Consider the following 18,938-nt stretch of genomic DNA (forward strand, 5'->3'; position numbering starts at 1 on the left):
ACCCTAAGAAATGTTTGGAAGGCCATATCTCGAGAACGGATCCATAGATTTTCATAAATTTTTTTTTGTTTGAAAGGTCTTGAAGTCAGCTATAACATATCGAAAAATGAAAAAAATTTATGTCGCCATTTTCGAAAAATTTGAGTTCGAAATTTTCGAAAACTTTGTTTTTGACTTTAGCGCCTCTTGCGGTCATTTTTCGAAATTGCAATGTTCTAGACATTTGTAGGGCTTCACGAAACCTTTCATTTGCGCTTGAGTTGATCAAGATCGGACTTGTAGAACCCGAGATATGACATGCCAACTTTGGAAGGCTATATCTCGAGAACGGATCCATAGATTTTCTTCATTTTTGGCATGAAGCTAGATAATATGGTCAGCTATAACATATCAAAAAATGAAGCAAATCGATAATGGCGTTTTCGAGATATTCATCGAAAACTCATCGAAAATTTTGTTTTTGATTTTTGGCCCCCTAGCGGTCACTTTTGAAACTTCGGATGTTCTAGAGAGTTGTAGGGTTTGTTGAGATCTTTCATTTGACCCCGGGTTGATCAAAATCGGTCAAGTCGTTTTCGAGTTATGGTCGATTTTCGATGAAAAATTGTGGCGGCCATATTGACTAAACGGCTTGACCGATTTTCGAAAATGAGGTATCGTTGGAAAGGTTTTGATGGCCCCTACAACATATCTAAATTTCAGCCCTCTAGCTATAATAGCGGCTGAGATATAGCGAAAACAAAATTTTGAGGTTATTCAAAATGGCGGACGGGGGGGTGGGGGGTAAAATTTGACATCATAATCGGATGTCTTCCAGTCGATATTTAAACTTTGCCGTTTACCGCAAGTCTCTATCTATTACCGTTCTCTCGCAATTCAGTCGTAAACCACGGCCGGCCGGCCGGCCGGCCGGAAAAAAAAATTTTTGGCGCATACGTTTTTTGGAATGTGGGGACCCTAATTCGTGCTCATCCCAAGTTTGAGCCCGATCTGACGACTTTCGATTTTGCTCGGTACACAAAAGCTGTGTCTGAAAGAAACACAGCTAAAATGAGAAACTTCTCATTTTCCACTGAAATCAGCTGGGAAAAGATTCTAGATTTCCCCAAAAATGCAAACAATTTTGTGCATTAATTGGAAAAATCCTTCCCGATTTTTCTGAGCTGATCCTATTGTAGAAAATGGAAATTTAGTTTGACGATTATATTTATTTTTTGAGCCTCTACATGATTACACGTATTATATTCCAATTTTCTTGAATGTGGGGTTTTCCCATACATAAATGAATAACCTCCTTTTCAAACACACCTTTTGTCCTTTCGAAAATCGCCAGAAAACTCACCATTAATTTAAATAAATTAAAAATGCAAGAATTAGTTTAAAATACTTACTTAATTGATTTTAATAAAGTGGTATAAAGTCACGTGCTGATTTTAATTTAAATATAACATAAACGACATAAGAACATAATTACCTGAATCATCGTGAGAGTTTACAATTATTAAGTGCATGAGTTAAATTACAAAAAATTGCACCCTTGAACTGAATTTTCTATTTCAAAGGGGGTATACCCCGTGAAAATTCCTTGAATCGCTGCATTCTTCGTCCAATTCATGGGGAATTTGGGGCATGTCCTGACCGTCTCAATGTTTTCGACGCTAAAGAAAAAAGGATATGTAGTAAGTGGCTGAACCTTGGGTTTGGCAGTGTAGAAACCAACCCCATGCTTTCTCCGGGAAATCGATAACCCTCTGTTTTCTCTCGCTCTTATGTCGTCAGCCCCCAAAATGAGAGCGCACGCTCAGATTGAATCCCTCACACAGAGACTCTAAAATACGCGACCACACAATGGCAAAGAGTACCATCGTCAATTGCTTCTGGCTCTCAGTTTATCCAGTTGCAAGTGAACGCGTATTTTGGCTACACGCACTCGGTTCGTAGCTAGCTGGCCAGTTGTTGCACTTTGGCACAGATTCTCTGGTCGCCAGTTCCAGACACTTTCTGGGTGGTTGTATTAAGGTGTGGGGCCGTTTTTCATGTACTCGCCCCAGATTTTGTGAACCATTTCTTGTGTTTGCCAAGAATTGTGTGACTTATTTGCAAAAGTGGGCCATTCATACGAAAACTTTGAATCACTCTCTTTAGACTCACTTTTCCCCTGTATGTGGGGAGTTCTGTGATTTTCCCTTTATGTGCTTGTGTGCCAAATGTGAGATCAAAGTGCACAAGATAAATGCAATATAGTGTAGGTCTTCCATTGAAAGTAGTTTTTGTGAAAATTTGTTGCGAAAAGGCAGAGAAAAGTGATAAAAGAAATAACCCGTTGTGGGAGTGAAGGAAAAGTGACGGAAAAAGGACCAATCGGATTCAATTTTCTTCAAACATTCGATTAAGGTGAAAATTCCATTGAATTGGCTTCCTCTCATTCCCCCCTTTTTTTGCTCCTTGATTCGCCTTTCTCAATGACGAGATGTTTTTTTTTTTCGCCATCCTCCCACACATGAGAAAAACCTCGCCGAAGAACGCAATTTTGGGTGTGAAGGTCGCAAAAATGCTCGAGGAATTTCCTTGTCAATCCACACCCACAAATTTTCCCAAAAGAGAGAAAGTTGTTTTCCCATCATCCTCCCCTTTTTCCTCTTGATTAGGGGGGAAAGGGCTCTTCTATATACACGGGAAACACTCAACTTTTCCATTTTCGCAAAAAAAAAAAATGATTAGAAATGTGGCAATTAGCTGAGAGAGGCATCGTAAAAATTGTGTGGCTTAGCGGAAGGAAATGACTTATCTATTCTTTTCTTTCTTTCTTTCTCCCACTATCTCTACGCGAAGACTTGAAGTGAATAATCCAGCGAATGTGTTTGGAATGCCATTACTTTTGTGTGCTTCGCCAAAAGAGCAATGCGATGGAAATGGGTACAAAGTGACCCATCAAACAATGAATTTTCACACAAAAGACTCATACCGAATTGCCTTTAATTCAATATACCACCTCTTCCAGCCAACATTCGCTACACTAAATCGAGAGAGAAAAACTATTCAATGGAAAAAAAAATATTTCATTACAAAAGATGACTGAATTGTCCTCGTATTGCGTTTGAGATTTGAAACTCATTCATTGTGCAATTTTTAGTCATCGCGCCGCGAAATGGGGTTCATGAACTTTCCATGTATTCAATTTTCTTAAATCTCATTAACGAGAATGTTTCACTATAGAGAAGGTTTCTGAATATTCTATAAGTGATATTTAAGTTATTAAGAACATTAGTATGATTTTAAAACTTTTGGAAAACTTAAGAAAATTATTATTTTCTCACCATTATCTGGATTCTTGCAGCAGCAATAAAATAAATATTAAATTTTCTTTTTTAACGGATTTTTCAACTTTATATCAAAAGGATTTTCTGAAAAATTAAATTATTTTCTTCTTACTAAACTTTTATTTTTACCTGTAATTTTTTCTGCACAATAAATTGCATATTTTGCACATAAATTGCAGGATAGGTATGCTAGATATCAATTCCCCTTTCGATCTACCTATTGAAAAAACAATTCATAATTGCAACGTATGATTCTGCGTATTGGAAAAAGTTTTTTCTTGTCTCACAGTGAGTTTGCGGATGATAAAAAAAATCTCGTAATTCAATCATCAGTCCAACTAATGGGAACTTCTAGAGCAATTTGGAGGCACTCTTCGTCAATTTCCTCTTCATCAATTTACATCAAAAGAGTTGTGTTTATGTGTGGAGAAATTTTATGACATTAAGCAAGCAAGATCTCATACAAAGGTCGCAGTGGAACAACATTTTATGATACAAAAAAGGTGTCCCCTTTAAAAAAAAACAAGAGTTGGGTAAGATGTGTTACCATTTTAGCTGACCAAACAAGTGCAAAAGGTTTTTTTTGCACAGAAATCCGTTCAATGTGGTACATCATTTGAAATTCTAGATAGAGTGAGTTATATGGTGGTGAGAGTTGAAAGAGTTTTGCATAAAATCGAAGGGTATATACGGAGATAGAGCATTGCTCACATATCAGCCCCCTTGTTTTACTTACAATTCCATATAATAGCATTTCCTCGTGATATCTAGCAATCGAATGCAGCACCTCTCACACCCTAAAACTAACTCCGAATCTCACCCCGGACGGTGTCTGTCGTGGAAATTGGTAAGGGAGATTTCCCTTCTGACGTGGATGAGTCATCGTACCCAAACCATTCCGTTCGTCGCATAGGAAATTTTACCTTTGAAAGCGCACAACATTTCCCCCTCGGACGAATCAATAAATAGTTTGGAAAACACGATGCGTTTTGCAATATCCTACCCTAGCAGTTTTCCCTTCGTGCTCAGGAATTTTCTATTCACATTTCCCGCCAAATTATATATAGCGGGAGAGTATTTAATGCAATTTTTCATATTAATAAAATTAATAAAAAGCAACGTTCTGTATAATATTCGTTGAAACTTCATTTTCTATTTTTTGTAGTTAAACTTTTTTCATTCCACTGCTAATGGATTTAAAATTTTGTTCGAAATTATTTTTTCTCTACGTTTTAATATATAATTAAATAACGTTTAATATTATTTGGAACATTGTTTTTTGTTAATTTAAAAAAAAATGTTTCAAAAGTTATATTTTTCTTTTAATCAATTTATAATGTTAAAGAGATCATAAATTTAAATAAAATCAATTGAAATAAGCAAATATTGGCATAAAATATATAGGCAATACTATATACCTCCGTATATGGTGTTTGGTGACATTTATGTTTAGCTACATCGGAAACATAATATCTATGAGCATCATTCCTCCACGCAGTCAGGTAAAAAAAGCTTCCCTAAAATGTTCTCGCGATAAAAAATCATTTGATTGAAACAGGTGGAACTGTGTAAGATTTTAGGGCAAATTCAATTTTGCGGGGGTGTAAAATGTGATAGATCCCCTCCGTCTCTTCGCATGTAATTGAATTCTGATGTGTTTTTCATGGTGACTTTCAAGTACGTCCAATACGAATGGAATTGATTTTTATTGAAGATGAGTACAAAAGTTTATTTATTTTTTTATATTATGTGTCATTACACTTTTTCTTTTATACTAAAATTGAAGATAAAAATTACAAAAAAAAAACTTTTAAAAGAAAACGTTCTAATAACGGAAAAATCTAGTTTCAAATACGAATAAACGCCCTATATTTGTAGTACGAAGTATTAAGTTATTTATAAAATTTTCAAAGTAATTGCACCAACTCAAGTTTTCCAGAGTTGTTTAAACTTTTCTTCAATAAATTGCATCCCTCTTAAAATTGTTTCCACGTTCTACCACAGAGAGCGAGGAAAGAGATGCCCTATCCTGCTTCAAATTGAATTTTCCTTCTCAAATTAATTTTCGCCAAATTTCACTTTATTAAGTGGAAATTATTTTAATTGAAATTGAATATTGCTTTGTTTGTTGAAATTACACGAAAATATGTTGATTCTGTTGATAGAAAATCAATGATATTGCGAGGGAATTATAAAGTACGCAGTTTGTAAATTAAAATGAAACAATCCCCCCCAGGCATAGGTCAAGAGCATTAACAGTAAAGTGACTACAGAAAATTTTTCCATGGAAGGAAAATGAGTAATGGTGGAGAAAATACATATTTCGTGTATAATAATTTGTATACACAGACTCCAAGTAGACGGATTGGGGTGAGCTTCGGTACACCCACCCCTTCTATTGGCCCTTTCAAGTATATGGGTGTTCCAGTGAATGACTTCTTCACACTCATAATCATTATTATCCTCGTTATGCTGTGTATCACATGTAGAACAGGAGGCGAAATCGAGCACTTGAAGCACCCTGAAAAGCGACACCACATTTGCCCATCAAGAGGGTTCACAGACCCAAGTCTCGCTGGTTTTTCGTGAAGGGTAACGCCGCTCTGGGGGAAGGGGTGAATATTGTTAAAAACCAATTTTACGACAGGAATGAATTTTCCAATGGTCTCCTATTTTGTGGCTTAAATAGATATATGGGAAAACATCGTGAGCATTCCGAGGGGAGGAATAACAAACGGATTTTCCTTCCACTGTCACGCAATGCAAAACAATTGAAAATTTTGTGTAAAAGTTATTTGCCATCTCTTCTTTTCTATGACATTGTGTCACTTTAATTGTTACAAGTTAATTTAGTAGTACTTAAAAAAAAAACAATTTTGTTTAAGTATTTTCAGTAGTTTCCTTTTAATTGAATCTAGAAGAAGCTATAATGTTTCAAATTGAAGGTTCTGTCTAATGGAGACTCAAAAAATATTTAATCTACACTCAAATGCCTTATAGAAACTCAAAAAAAAAACTCATTTGCACGATACTTTTGACTAAATTGCACTCAATTTATACCTGACGTGACTTTTACATGGAAATTTTGTCTACTAAAGAATTTTGATAATTTTTTGGACCCCTCTGAACTTCTTTTATCAGGTCAAAAACATTCCTTAGTTTCAAATGGTTAGAACATGGATGGTTCCCCTTGGATTTTCCAGGGATAGTTGTGAGAACGTGGTGTAGAATTATATAGCCCGAATTAATGATTGAGTAGAAATAGCTGGGATTCGTTGATACGAATATTAAATTTATTATTATTAAAATATCATAAATCAATGAATGATAAATGGACAGTGTGCAATGATAAATTGTGACTACAAATATGATGGAAGAGTAGCTTCTTTAACATAAAAATAATATTTATAAGAAAATAATATTTCACAGGTGCATAAGGTAAATAAACTGGCGTCCATCGTCTTCACATCTTAAGAAGGAAAAATGATTTGAAATCAATACACCGCAGTTACCAATAAGAGAAATTCGATGCAAATAAATGGGAATTCTTGTTCAACGATGGCCGCTTCAGAACCACCCGAACCGCCCCCTCGTAATCCCGACAAAATTAATGCATCCCTCAAGCAAATCTCCAGCGAAGCAGTAAGTATTACATAATTGTATATTTTTTTAATCGAGTAAAAGAGGATGAGGCATAAATTGAATAAAAAATATTCTAAAGGCTTAAAAAAACGAGCCATGATTTAAATAAAAATTATAAGTAGATATTAATGACCAATTTAAAGTTTAAATTCAATGAAAAAAAATGTAAAGCTCCTTTTTTTTCAAGGGATTAAAGAGGTTACAATAGAATGTGTTAAAAGTTTTGCACGAATTTGGAAACATGCCAGAATTGATGAGAATTACCGCAACTCTATCTGAGTTCACCGGAAATGTTTGCACTTCCGCACAATGATTTTAAATGCTGATGGCAAAAATCATCCAAAATTGCAATTTCTTGGTTTCAATCGGAAGAAAATTACATTAAATTGTTCTTCTACGTTAATTTATCACCTGAGCACATCTCGTAAAATTACCATTAAATCGGATATGTTTTCTGTACACATTTGTATTGTTAACATAAAGCTTTTAACGTGAAAGTTTAATGGAATAAAATGGATGTTTTTGTAGCTGTGCGCAAATTTTGGGGAAAATCATTTGCGATTTGCCTCTAAGGACTATGTAAACCGAATGTAAACGATGCTAGAATATGCTAATTAATGTATAATTTTGATAACATTGACAACATTAAGCTCTTTCTTTCTGTTACAAGAATAAAGAACGAAAATAACATCAAAGGCATAATAAAATGCTTTTGTTAATTAATAATTCTTGGTAAATACATACCTACAATGGATATGTATGTACGTATTGTAAATAGGTCTCTATTATTTAACTGAATGTACCTATTAAATACCTGAAAATATTACATAATTTTCCTGCAGTATTGATTAATCTAAAATAAGAATTTTTTTAGCCGTGATTTTTTCTATTTATCTTCCATTTGCATTAGGTAACCCGAAATATATTATTCATCAGTTCATTCACCTAACCCGTGAACAATGTGAGAGAATTTTGTTAAACAGTCTGGAATTGAGACAATATTGAAATGCGAAATGCCTGTTCCTCCGGAAATTTATATATAATACGCCATAACTTTGGAATGAAACTTTCTCAATTTCTGTGACATATTTCAGAAGGCGCCAAAGTCCGTGGATGTAACGAACAATACGAGTCTGAAGCCATCTCTGAAGACGAACAATGCAACATCCGTGTCTAGTCCATCTCCACCAGATGCTACGCCGAAAGGCATCGAGGACCAGGATGTGAGAAGTTCTGAGAATGGTGATGATGCGGCGGCTGAAGAAGCCAACAACAGCTATGGCGAGACTGATACACTCAATGGGAGGGATGACAATACGATGGATTCATTTAAGACAACTATAGATAAGCCTGATTTGGATAGTTTTGATGACTTGGGTGAGTTTATACTTAACTTTATCTCTATACATTCTCAAATTCATCAATAAGGAAGTTTATTAAGTGAAAATTATATTTGATTTTAAACATAGATTCACCTCAATCCTCAAAGCTTAAGGTAGAGAATCAACGGCTTTCTGCTGAGATTAGTCGGCTGAAGAAGTTGCTGGAGATCTCACCAGATGGTGCAATTGGTGGAATTGATTTATCAGACAATAATAGTTTCGACGCCCACTCCACAGACGGTGGATCCAGTGGGCGCATGGAGCGTCTCGAGGTGGAATTGCGGATGGCAAAGGAGCAAATTGCACGTACGATCTCTCCTATGGCACTGAGCCAAAAAAAAATCATAATCTATGCATAGGCTTATTACCATAAATTTGGTTACAGATTTGCGAGCAGAGAGAAAAAAATTGCGAACGGATAAAACAGACTTGCTGAGGCATGTGAAGCAGCTGTGTTCATCGCTACATGATAAGGAACAAGAGCTGAGAGACTTTATTCGAAACTATGAACAAGTACGACATTGAGATAATTATATTTCCTTTAAAAATATGTACATATGTTAATTCATTCATTAATTTCCCGCAGAGGCTTCGAGATAATGAATCCACAGCATTGAAGATGACGAGTGAACGTGAACGCGAACGATGGTCTCTTATGAAGCATGCACGTGATGAAGCTGAGAGATCCCTTGTGCTGGCGGCACAACTCAATGCTCGTGATCTACAGCTGCAGCGAACACAGGAACAGCTACAGGAAGCTAGACGACAACTTTCCGGTTGTATGTCGGATCAAGAAAGCTTAATATCAATGCCACCCCCACTGACACCACCTGCTAGTGGGATTCTACCTCATCTTGGTGGGGCATTTCCAGGAAGCACAATGGGTGGAGAATCAACATTAAGAGGTGGGTTGATAAAAAATTTTCCATGCATACATAATTTTACTCATTAAACAAACATAAAAGGTGGTGTTCTGAAGAATAAAAAGTAAAATTATTTGTGCCAGATTCCGATTTTCCTCTCCTGCTTTTTCCTTCTCAACCTTTAAAATTTTAGTATCTTTAAAGAAATTACAAACTGATTGAATTTCCTAAATAATTTTAATATTGAATTTAAAAAAAAAGTTTAAATATTAAAATTTTTCTAGACTGTTCATGAGGTCCTTTAACCACAGTTTGAGGCTCTCCTTCATGTTGCTATTAATATTATTTACCACTTTTGTGGTTATAAATCAATTCTAAACCACAAAATTCAGATAACCAATAAATTACATTTATAATTAATTGAATAAACATTGATATAGGTGAGGTAAGCCATGATAGAGAGATTTAGTCTTTTTTAAGTTAAATATCTGCAAATATAAATTAATGTTCAATATTGGAGAATGATTTAAAAAAAAGTAGATAGTATGTAAATTCCTGCATAAATAAACTCAATAAAATTAAAGTTTTTTTTAGAATTGTTGAGTAAATGGAAGCTACAGGATAATTTATAATTGCAAATAAAAAAAAGTATTTAAATTAAAATCCAAAATAAGTTAAATGTATATTTAATTAAACTTGTGTAACAAGGGTTTCTTTTTGTGGTTTGACCATCAATAATTCATTCGGAAAATTAATATAAATGGGTCTTTTTAATGAATTTCGGCTGAGCGATTTGTTAATTAATTTCTCATCCACGCTACATTTTTCCTGCGACTTGTTGGGGGTGGTTTTTTTGTAGCTCCCCCAATTCGAACCATGTTGCTTTCTCTTGGGGCTAATTTTGAATAATTAAACCATATTTTGGTTTATCATTTTAGCTGAAATAGCTGCAATTTGGGTGGCTGTTTCTCTGCCGCAAGGCGGACAACAGCAACTGCTTTACCTCCCATTTCACCACATGTTCAGCGACTATATTGTGCGAATTTTACATAGGAAAAAAATACACTGCAGAGTCGCATAATTTCCCCTATAATACACCCTTATATTGCTGGTATTTTCCACTATAGTAGGAAATCCCTTAGGATGGGCGGGGGGAGGGAATTCGAGTAATATTTTTGCTATTTTGTTACCCACAAAATGGAAATTGGTGTGCATTAAGTTGAGAATTTTTCCAAGAGTCTGAAAATATATGGGAACATGTTTGCCTTTTTTTGGGGAAATGTACACACACAAAAAAAAGTTTAGTTGCTGGAATTTCGCACAAAAGTGGAGGAAAAAAAAGATGAAATGTGTGCGGAAGTTTTGTGAAAGACTTTTCCTTGTGCAGATTTGTAAAATGTGAAACATTCAACTTGAGTACAAAAGTTTGTACAAAGTGAACATTTCACTGAGAACACTATGGGGAAGTTACTTTTGTATGAATGGGGATGAAGAGTCACTTGGTGTGCGAGGGAGTCTTCTTGGAAAATTGGGGAGCAAATAGTAAAATTGTTGATGGGAGAGAATAAATGATATCCTCTCTCTACTATACCTGCAAGGTATGCAAGGGATTCACTTCATTCACTGTTTTTGTGTATTTGCCAAAAAGCAGGGAACAGCGATAAGGATAGTGCTGCAGGCGATCTAAACTTGAGCGATGGTCCATGCGAGAATGGGATATGCCTCACAATGGATCCAGATAACATATCACTCGTTTCTAGTCAACACAATATGTATCAATGTGAGTACATTCAAATTATCTTGCAATTTCCATGAATGAGATAATTTCATTCAATAACTGCTTATAGTTTATTTGTACCGGCTTCTTTTAACTGTTCTGAATATTCAAAAATAAAATTTAAAATTCTTAAAATGTTAGTTGAAGACCAATTTTATTTTTTTAGACGGTACCCCTGTAAAGGAACGTAGCCCTACACTTTCACCCCTAAATTCGAGTACATTCTCACGTTCGGTAGACAACGCAGACACTAGCTTGGGTAGCAGGTCAGTGGAACAGCTAGGAGCGTCTCTCGATGGGGATGGAAGCTCTTTCCTCGGCCGGCGGTTAACTGGAAAGGGAACAGGGACATTGGGTCGTTCTGGCCGAGGAAGCACTTGGGGGAGCATTTCGAAGGTCTTTGCACGATCCCGCCAACGAGCACGCAATGCATCCCAGGAATCTGAAAGTACCACAGTATCCGAATGTGGTTGGAGCCCCCTTACTGAGGAGGGTTATGCTGAAAAATTGCGTCTACTGCGGGAAGCTTCAGCAGCTCCAATGGAGCGTTGGAGAGCATCTCAGGTGTTGGCATGGCTAGAAGTTGCCCTGGGAATGCCACAGTACAGCGTTAGATGTTCAGAGAATGTGAAAAGTGGCAAAGTACTCTTGGAACTGTCGGATGCAGAGCTCGAAGCTGGTTTGGGACTAAGTCATCCAATGCATAGGAAAAAACTTCGGCTGGCTATTGAGGAACAACGTAGACCAGACCTTGTGCGGTATCCAACCATTGGACAACTAGGACATACGTAAGTTACAATTTAAAAAAAAAAATAAATTAAGCTCCGTAGAAAACTTTTAATTTGTGATTAAATCCCATTTTTTTTAACGAAGAATAATTGTTAAAAAAACAATGAAAAATCTATTTTTTAAAGGCTTCAGTTCCTATTGAAAACTTTCTACAAATTGGCGATAAAAATTAATTTTATGATCAAAATTAATTTAAATTATTTGTAAAAAAAAATTAGAAAATAATATAAATGTAAAATCTAAAATTATTCAGAGCTGAACAATGAGTGATTTCCTTTTCAAACTATATGATTTAATGATTGGAATGAATTTATAAAATCGATATGGTAAAGGATCGTTTACACAAAAAGTTTAATACCCCCCTTTGCCTTTATAGAAGATTTCTTAAGAATCAATTTTATATATGTACGATATGTACAAACATCTGTACGTCCCTTCTTTGCTCTCGGTCATTTAATATCTCATGACATTTTCAACAAATTCCACTCCATAGAAATTTTATTGTTATATAGCAATTGCAAGGGTTTTTTCTTTAATAAATTTTCACAATGTCTTCCAGATGGGTGGCTTCGGAGTGGCTACCAGACATTGGACTCCCACAGTATGCTGAGTCTTTCTTACATTCCCTTGTGGATGCCCGAATGCTAGATACCCTCTCGAAGAAAGAATTGGAGAAAATGCTTGGGGTAACGAGAAAATTCCATCAGGCTAGCATTGTTCATGGGATCCATGTGCTTAGAATTATTAAGTACGATCGACAGGAATTAGCTATGAGACGCCTACAGTCGGAAAGTATGGATACCGACCCAATTGTGTGGACCAATCAGAGATTTATTCGATGGGTCAGATCAATTGATCTGGCTGAGTATGCTGACAATCTTAAAGGTAAGATTTGTAGGAATTTATGATTTACGCCGAAACTTTAACTTATGATTCTTATGATATTGATTTTACAGATAGTGGAGTTCATGGTGGTCTTGTTATATTGGAGCCCTCATTTTCGGGTGAAACAATGGCCACAGCTCTTGGAATTCCGCCATCTAAGAACATCATTCGTCGTCATTTATCAGCTGAATTTGATGCTCTGGTGCTTCCAGCAAGGTAAGTACAAAATCTAAAAATATTCTTCATTTAGCATCATCACGAGGAAAAGAAAATATCCAAGTAAATACGGAGAAAAAGAGAAGGAATTGGGTTGAAAAGACATCATTTTCCATACTTGTTGTTCCCCTTTCTCGTACAGGTATGTTCTTTTCTGTGATGTGGACGAGCCTCTTGCGGATGGTGCTCGTGGAGGAAGCGGAATGCCATGTGAAAAGAAGTTCAAGTAGAGGAATATATTGGGGGGAGAATTTTGAAACAAATTTTCGCCAAGACTTTATTACAAAAAAAACGAAGAATTTATTCTTTTATTAATGAACGCAAGAATTTAGAGATGATTTATTGGCAAATTTTTGGCGGGAATAATACTCACTTGTGACACAGAAACTAACACACTCTAACAATGTATCACTTTCATCCTGGAAAATATGAAAATTCCTCCAAACCACTTTTCCATCCACCATCCCACCCCCATTCCATTTATCTTTTTTTACTCGTTGCTTTTTCCTTCACTTTCACGCCATTGTTCATGAAGAAGAATGCTATTTGATCATTAAAATTTGCTTTTCTTGTTCTTCTCTGCATTTTCACGTCACTTTAATTATCTCACTCTCTTCCAACAAATATGCTTTAAATTAATGGTTAGCGCAGAGTCCATCATGACCGCACATTTTGTCCTTAATTCTGTGTTTTTTTTCGTTCTCCCACCATACCACCAACTTTCTGGTAAAACAGACATGTCCTTATTTGAGTGTATGAGGAAGAAAATTTGAGGAAAATGTGTACAGGTGGGACAATAAAAGTGGGAAAATCCCAGGATATGCTCACTCTCTTCCTTAAAGACAATGAAAAAAAAAACATTCCTCGGATGAGAATTTAATTAAAGTCTTTCTCTTCCGTTTTTGTGCTGAATACGAATACAAAAAAAAATGCTCTCGCAGGAAAAAGTCCATCAAATGTAAGCTTCAGTGTTATCCGTGAAAAATGCATGACCCTTCAGCAATGTTTTGTGTGCGTTTTTCTTTGTCCTCCCACTCCATTGCAATTACAAATGGAAAACAGGACGAAAGTTTCGTGGTATACAATTCTGCTAAAGAAGAATAAATATTATCCGCCAGGCACATTTTTCCTTGAGTGTTTTCTTCAATTTTTCATTTCACCTTCTGCCTACATAATTTTTGGCGAATGTGTTAGGATTTCTGCCTTCATTTGTCTCCTTCAACGGTGATGTTATATATACATATGGTTTTATATACTTACATATATATATTTCCCTAGAACACGCTATTGTGGACAATTGTTTGAGAAAAGTGAGATAAACGAGAAAGTAAACTACCAAGAAGAAGCATATTGTGTGTGAAAAACATGAAAAATAACGTACCAAACGTATCAAACAATACCACAAAGAGGGGTCAAAGAATTTGTAATTGAAAAATCGATTTTATATTGGCGAAAAAAACATAAATAAAAAGAAAATAAATTTTCTCTCTTTTGCACAATCATTTAGAATCTTTTCTGAACAGTAAAAGAAGAATACTGAGTCCCTATTTTACCTGAAGAAATTGATTACTTTACAAGAGGTCAGACCGGTCAGACTATGCTCTAAATTTAAAGTAAAAATGGGTCAAGTTCGGAAAAATTATTTCTTTTGTTCTAAGATCAAAATTTCTTTTCAATGAATTCAACTAGAATTCCTTTTTTAGACTTTTTTCTACCCAAGTTTCAACCTATTGGAAAATTTTACTTAAAAATCTTTCTAGATTTCCCGGATGTGTAGCATCAGAACTTTTAAAAAAGGAAATTCTCTTATCAATTTATTTTTATGTGCAATCAATACATTGCTTATCAGTTGATGAAATAGCTCTTTACATTCGATTTAAGGTATCATCACCACTTAGCAAGGATGTTGAACGGGATTTACATTCACAGATAATACTTTCCAATCATATTTTATGTTCACGTTCATCTCACTTCTCACACCTTTTGTAGGTGAAATTTAGCTATTTTTATATTTACATTTTTTTTACATAAAATATATTCTGGAGGACAGCATAAGAATTCTAAAAAAAAATGTCGTTGCGCTTTTCTGACCTTTTCGTCTCTCTCTCTTTCTCTGTTGTAATGTTTTCTCTGATACGAAATTTTGTTGATTTTATAAATGTGTTGTGTTTTCGCTCGCATCTCTATAGAACTACCCTGGGCCAAGGTATCCGTAGTGGTGGACAAATTATTCCCATTACTGGTTCCGGAGGATTGCACCATCATGGCACAATTGATAGAAAAACATCCGGAAGTCTTAGGGTGAGTCTGTGTATTTTTTTTTCATTTAATATTTAATGCACTTATTTTCATTCTTCCATCCTATACAACCTCTCTCCTTTATTTTCTGACCTCAAAAACACTCTCCCGCAATAATACCATTATATACAAATCCCCAATGGGAAGTATTTCAACGCAGTTTATTGCAAAATGTAAAGGTAAATCCCTTCGTATATGGAGCTTTATTCGGCCACAACCATTTTCCGCCGCAAAGGCTCTTAATAAGACTCAAAATATAATTATTTTTGTCAGCATGTGATTGTAATATACACGTTACCTATTTTTTTTTGTTACATTTTTGCACCATGCAGTTTAATAAATGTTGGCCAAATAAATGTTAGATTCTCATTCTAAGCTTTCAAGGGTGAATATATTTTTTTTAAATCCGTTATTGTTGCTAGATTTTTCACAAAAGTAGCAAAACTTTTAGCAAAAGTTGGTAGGCGATAAACTTTCCAACTAAATTTCCATCAAATTTCCAATTAAAATTTCTTCCTTAACAATTCACACATGATATTCCCAACGCGGTCAAAACTTTTACAACGGCGTACGAAAAGTTTTTGAGCAAATATGATATGTACAACATGAAAATTATTTTTGAGATACAGAAAAGTTTCTCCAGCTTTTTTTTCTTTAAAAGGATAATATTATTTTAATTTCCATAATTTCCTAAAAAGGTGAATTTCACGCTGAACAATCCATAAAATGAGGTAATAAATAATCATAAATCCCGAAAGGATTTTATGAAATTCATACCACGTTTTTCTTATATTTTAATGAATAATTGAAAAGCAAAATTTGCAAAAGCTTAAATTCAATTTAATACACTTCATAACATCATGAAACGTCACGGAAAATTGTAAATAATAATAATTAAATTGTAGAGAAATCCCTAAAATCTATATATTATTTTTGTAGATAAAAGATACAGGTAGTTCAAATCAAAGATCCAAACAAATCCATAAAAACTCCACCAAGTATCCTTCACCGAAAGAAAACTGATGTGAAAAAAAAACATTGAATGGGAAGAATAATTGTAATTTTTCCACTCTGCAAAATTGTGGGATTAATTGCGCGAAAAATAAAACAGTTTGCAACATGGCGTGGCTCACAGGTAAGATAGTTACCTACATATTTTATTTGAATTATGTGGGAGGAATAAACATTAAATATTTTATGTTTTGCTTTTGCTACACGGCAGAGTTCCCTGTCGAAGGTATTCGGTTTCACGAAGACTCGACCGGAGAAGCTGTTCAATCCAACGTCACCCACAAACTCCTACAGCAGTGAAGATTACGCCACAGTTGGGTCCTTCTTCTCACCCCCACCCACACAGCATCCACCTCAACCACCCACAACAACACCACCCCCTTCGCTGCCAAGCCACCGTGTGAGTGCTCCACCCACAGAGTCTGTACCCATTGGATGTACCCTCCCGCGGAATGGTCAGCATCGTCGGGTGAAGAGCATCAGTGACATTGACGTCATCGCTGCGGCGCCCGTATAGCGACCAAGAAGTGGAATATTCTCCTCCACAGCTGGAGGATATTCCCCCCGAAGGAGTCCCAAAATATAAATGTCTATACAGCATAATTATATAATTGGTATATCATTAAAAAAAAGAAACTTAAAAATCCATAGATTCTCTCATAAAAAAGTATTCTTGTTCAGTGAGTAGTTTGAGATATTTTAACTAAATTTTCAAATTCCAGTTAATTTATTGTTTTAACTAATCACATTGAATATTTTTAATTACTTTATGATCTTTAAAAAAAAATAATTTGAATTAAAAAGAAAATGTTCAGTTTTAACTCTAGAAAAGCTAGTCAGTGTCAGTGTTGACTATCTATGTCTTAGAATAGCAAATGTTGACCGTTTAATTATAAATCTTAGGGGCAGGATTAAAAATTTAGAATCAGTTTCGGGAGATTTAGACTTAACTCCTAACAACTTGAAAATGGTAAAAGGATTTTATTCACTGCAAATAAAACAATTCAATTGAACTTCCTAGAAATCCCCTTTTTTTGTCAAAATAATGCAACATAACAAAATATAATTCTTCCTGTCAAATGCACATCTAATAAATTGATAGAAACATAATACTATGATACGGAATTTACCATAAATTGCCAACATAACACACAATATTTATTTATTTTTTGTAATATACACATTGTCCACATTTGGATTAAATCTTTTGATCTGAAAATTAGGAAATTTGTCAAATAGTTTTGCATTTGATCACATTTTACAAAAAAAAAATAAATAAATAATAAAACATAAAAATCTGGGGATCATATTGTTTTATGTAATTTGCTAAGCAATAAAATATGTCCCGTATACGATAAAAAAACTCAAATGAAGAATACTCTGGAAAGTTAGTTTTTCAATATTAAAACAACTCTTTTTTTGAAACCTAAAAAATTGAACATGTTAAAAGGAGTTTATTCATTTTAAAACTCTCATAATCTTTTTATTTTTATGCAAAAGGGTCGGGAAGTGCTTAATATATACACAAAATATAATTATTTCAAACATCTCTGGCTTTTACAAAAATGAGAGATGGAGGAAGGATTTTTCTTTTAAATTTTGGACAAATCTAGTGGATAATAAAAATGCTGTAAGGTTTTTCCTTGTAACGTTAAATGGTCTTCCACAATATTTTTGTGCCTTGTTTTTTATCTTCGAATGATTCTATGAGAGTACTAAAATGCATAAACTTCTTCTTTTAAACTTTTACCAAAATTTTAGCACTTTACCGAGTTTAGGCAATATCTTTAGTAGACAGAAAACGTGCATTTATGAAAAAAATGAGAAAAAAAGGTAAAATATTTTTTTTTAAATTAAATCTATGGGGCTTTTAAACCAATAAGAATTAAAGGTTTTTTGGTTTTTGAATTATTTTTTTTTTTTATAAATACGCACTTTTTCTAAAAATTTATTTTCACACGATACTGACAAGGAATATTTAGGACCAAAATTGGCAGAAAGAAATCAAGTGTCATGGACTTGATTAGAGGAGCTATAAATTAAAAACATTTTGATATGATTGGGAAGAAATCAAACCAAAAGACAAGTATTGAGAGACTGAAGTGGAAGGATGAAGTAAAAATAGAGATTTATGGGTGTGCGCAATGCAAGATGGTATTTTTAATAACATACATAAATATCTCGTATTCGATATTAATCAAAAGAATTATATTATTAAAAAAAAATATGGACAAGGTTGTAATGTAAGATTTGCCACAAAGTCAAACACAATATAATCAAATTCAAAGTTGAATCAAAAACCCAATATGTTCATGGCATTGTAGTGCAATGTAAAAAAAAATACAGAGTGGCGGATGGAATACCAATTAATGTAAAACTCCAATGAAGAATAAGCATACCAAAAATAAAAGAAAATAAATTAATAAATACATAAATTCATGAGAAGAGGAAACTTTGCGTAAATGAAAGACGTGTAGTTGTTAGCATATAAGAAGATTTGCTATTTATTTAGCTAAGTGTGTCAACTCAATTGAATGAGAAGATTGAGGGGGACATAAAAGAAAAAAAATGCATTAATATGAATGATAATGGACCACAGGAAGTCATTGAAAACTTATCTTATAAAATTATTGGAATTTTGTCGTGCGATAGCGAATATTAATTCTCTATTATGAGCTGTATAATACATTCAATAAAACTAGATAACAAAAAATATATTTTTTGTATTTTAGTCTTATTTTTAATTAATTTTCCT

The 18,938-nt window shown here is 34.3% G+C and overlaps 1 protein-coding gene across 6 annotated transcripts; it reads left to right on the top strand.

Annotated features, from left to right (window-relative positions):
• Positions 1-1,895: 1,895 nt before the first annotated feature.
• Positions 1,896-18,898, top strand: LOC129792576 (kazrin). 6 transcript variants are annotated; one of them, XM_055831772.1, is made up of 13 exons: positions 1,896-2,394; positions 6,750-6,962; positions 8,057-8,339; positions 8,432-8,650; positions 8,730-8,857; positions 8,931-9,249; positions 10,856-10,987; positions 11,151-11,772; positions 12,333-12,658; positions 12,730-12,874; positions 15,064-15,175; positions 16,284-16,307; positions 16,395-18,898. In XM_055831772.1, exons 2-13 carry the CDS (start codon positions 6,849-6,851, stop codon positions 16,698-16,700), a joined length of 2,730 nt encoding a protein of 909 aa, XP_055687747.1. In that variant the 5' UTR covers positions 1,896-2,394; positions 6,750-6,848; the 3' UTR covers positions 16,701-18,898. The 6 variants fall into 6 exon arrangements, with proteins under 6 accessions (XP_055687747.1, XP_055687748.1, XP_055687752.1 ...); XM_055831773.1 differs by having other exon boundaries at positions 10,859-10,987; XM_055831775.1 differs by lacking the exon at positions 16,395-18,898 and having other exon boundaries at positions 1,911-2,394; positions 16,112-16,301.
• The last annotated feature ends 40 nt before the right edge of the window (positions 18,899-18,938 follow it).

The sequence above is a fragment of the Lutzomyia longipalpis genome, chromosome 3 (genome assembly GCF_024334085.1).
Source record: "Lutzomyia longipalpis isolate SR_M1_2022 chromosome 3, ASM2433408v1".
Classification (NCBI taxonomy): domain Eukaryota; kingdom Metazoa; phylum Arthropoda; class Insecta; order Diptera; family Psychodidae; genus Lutzomyia; species Lutzomyia longipalpis.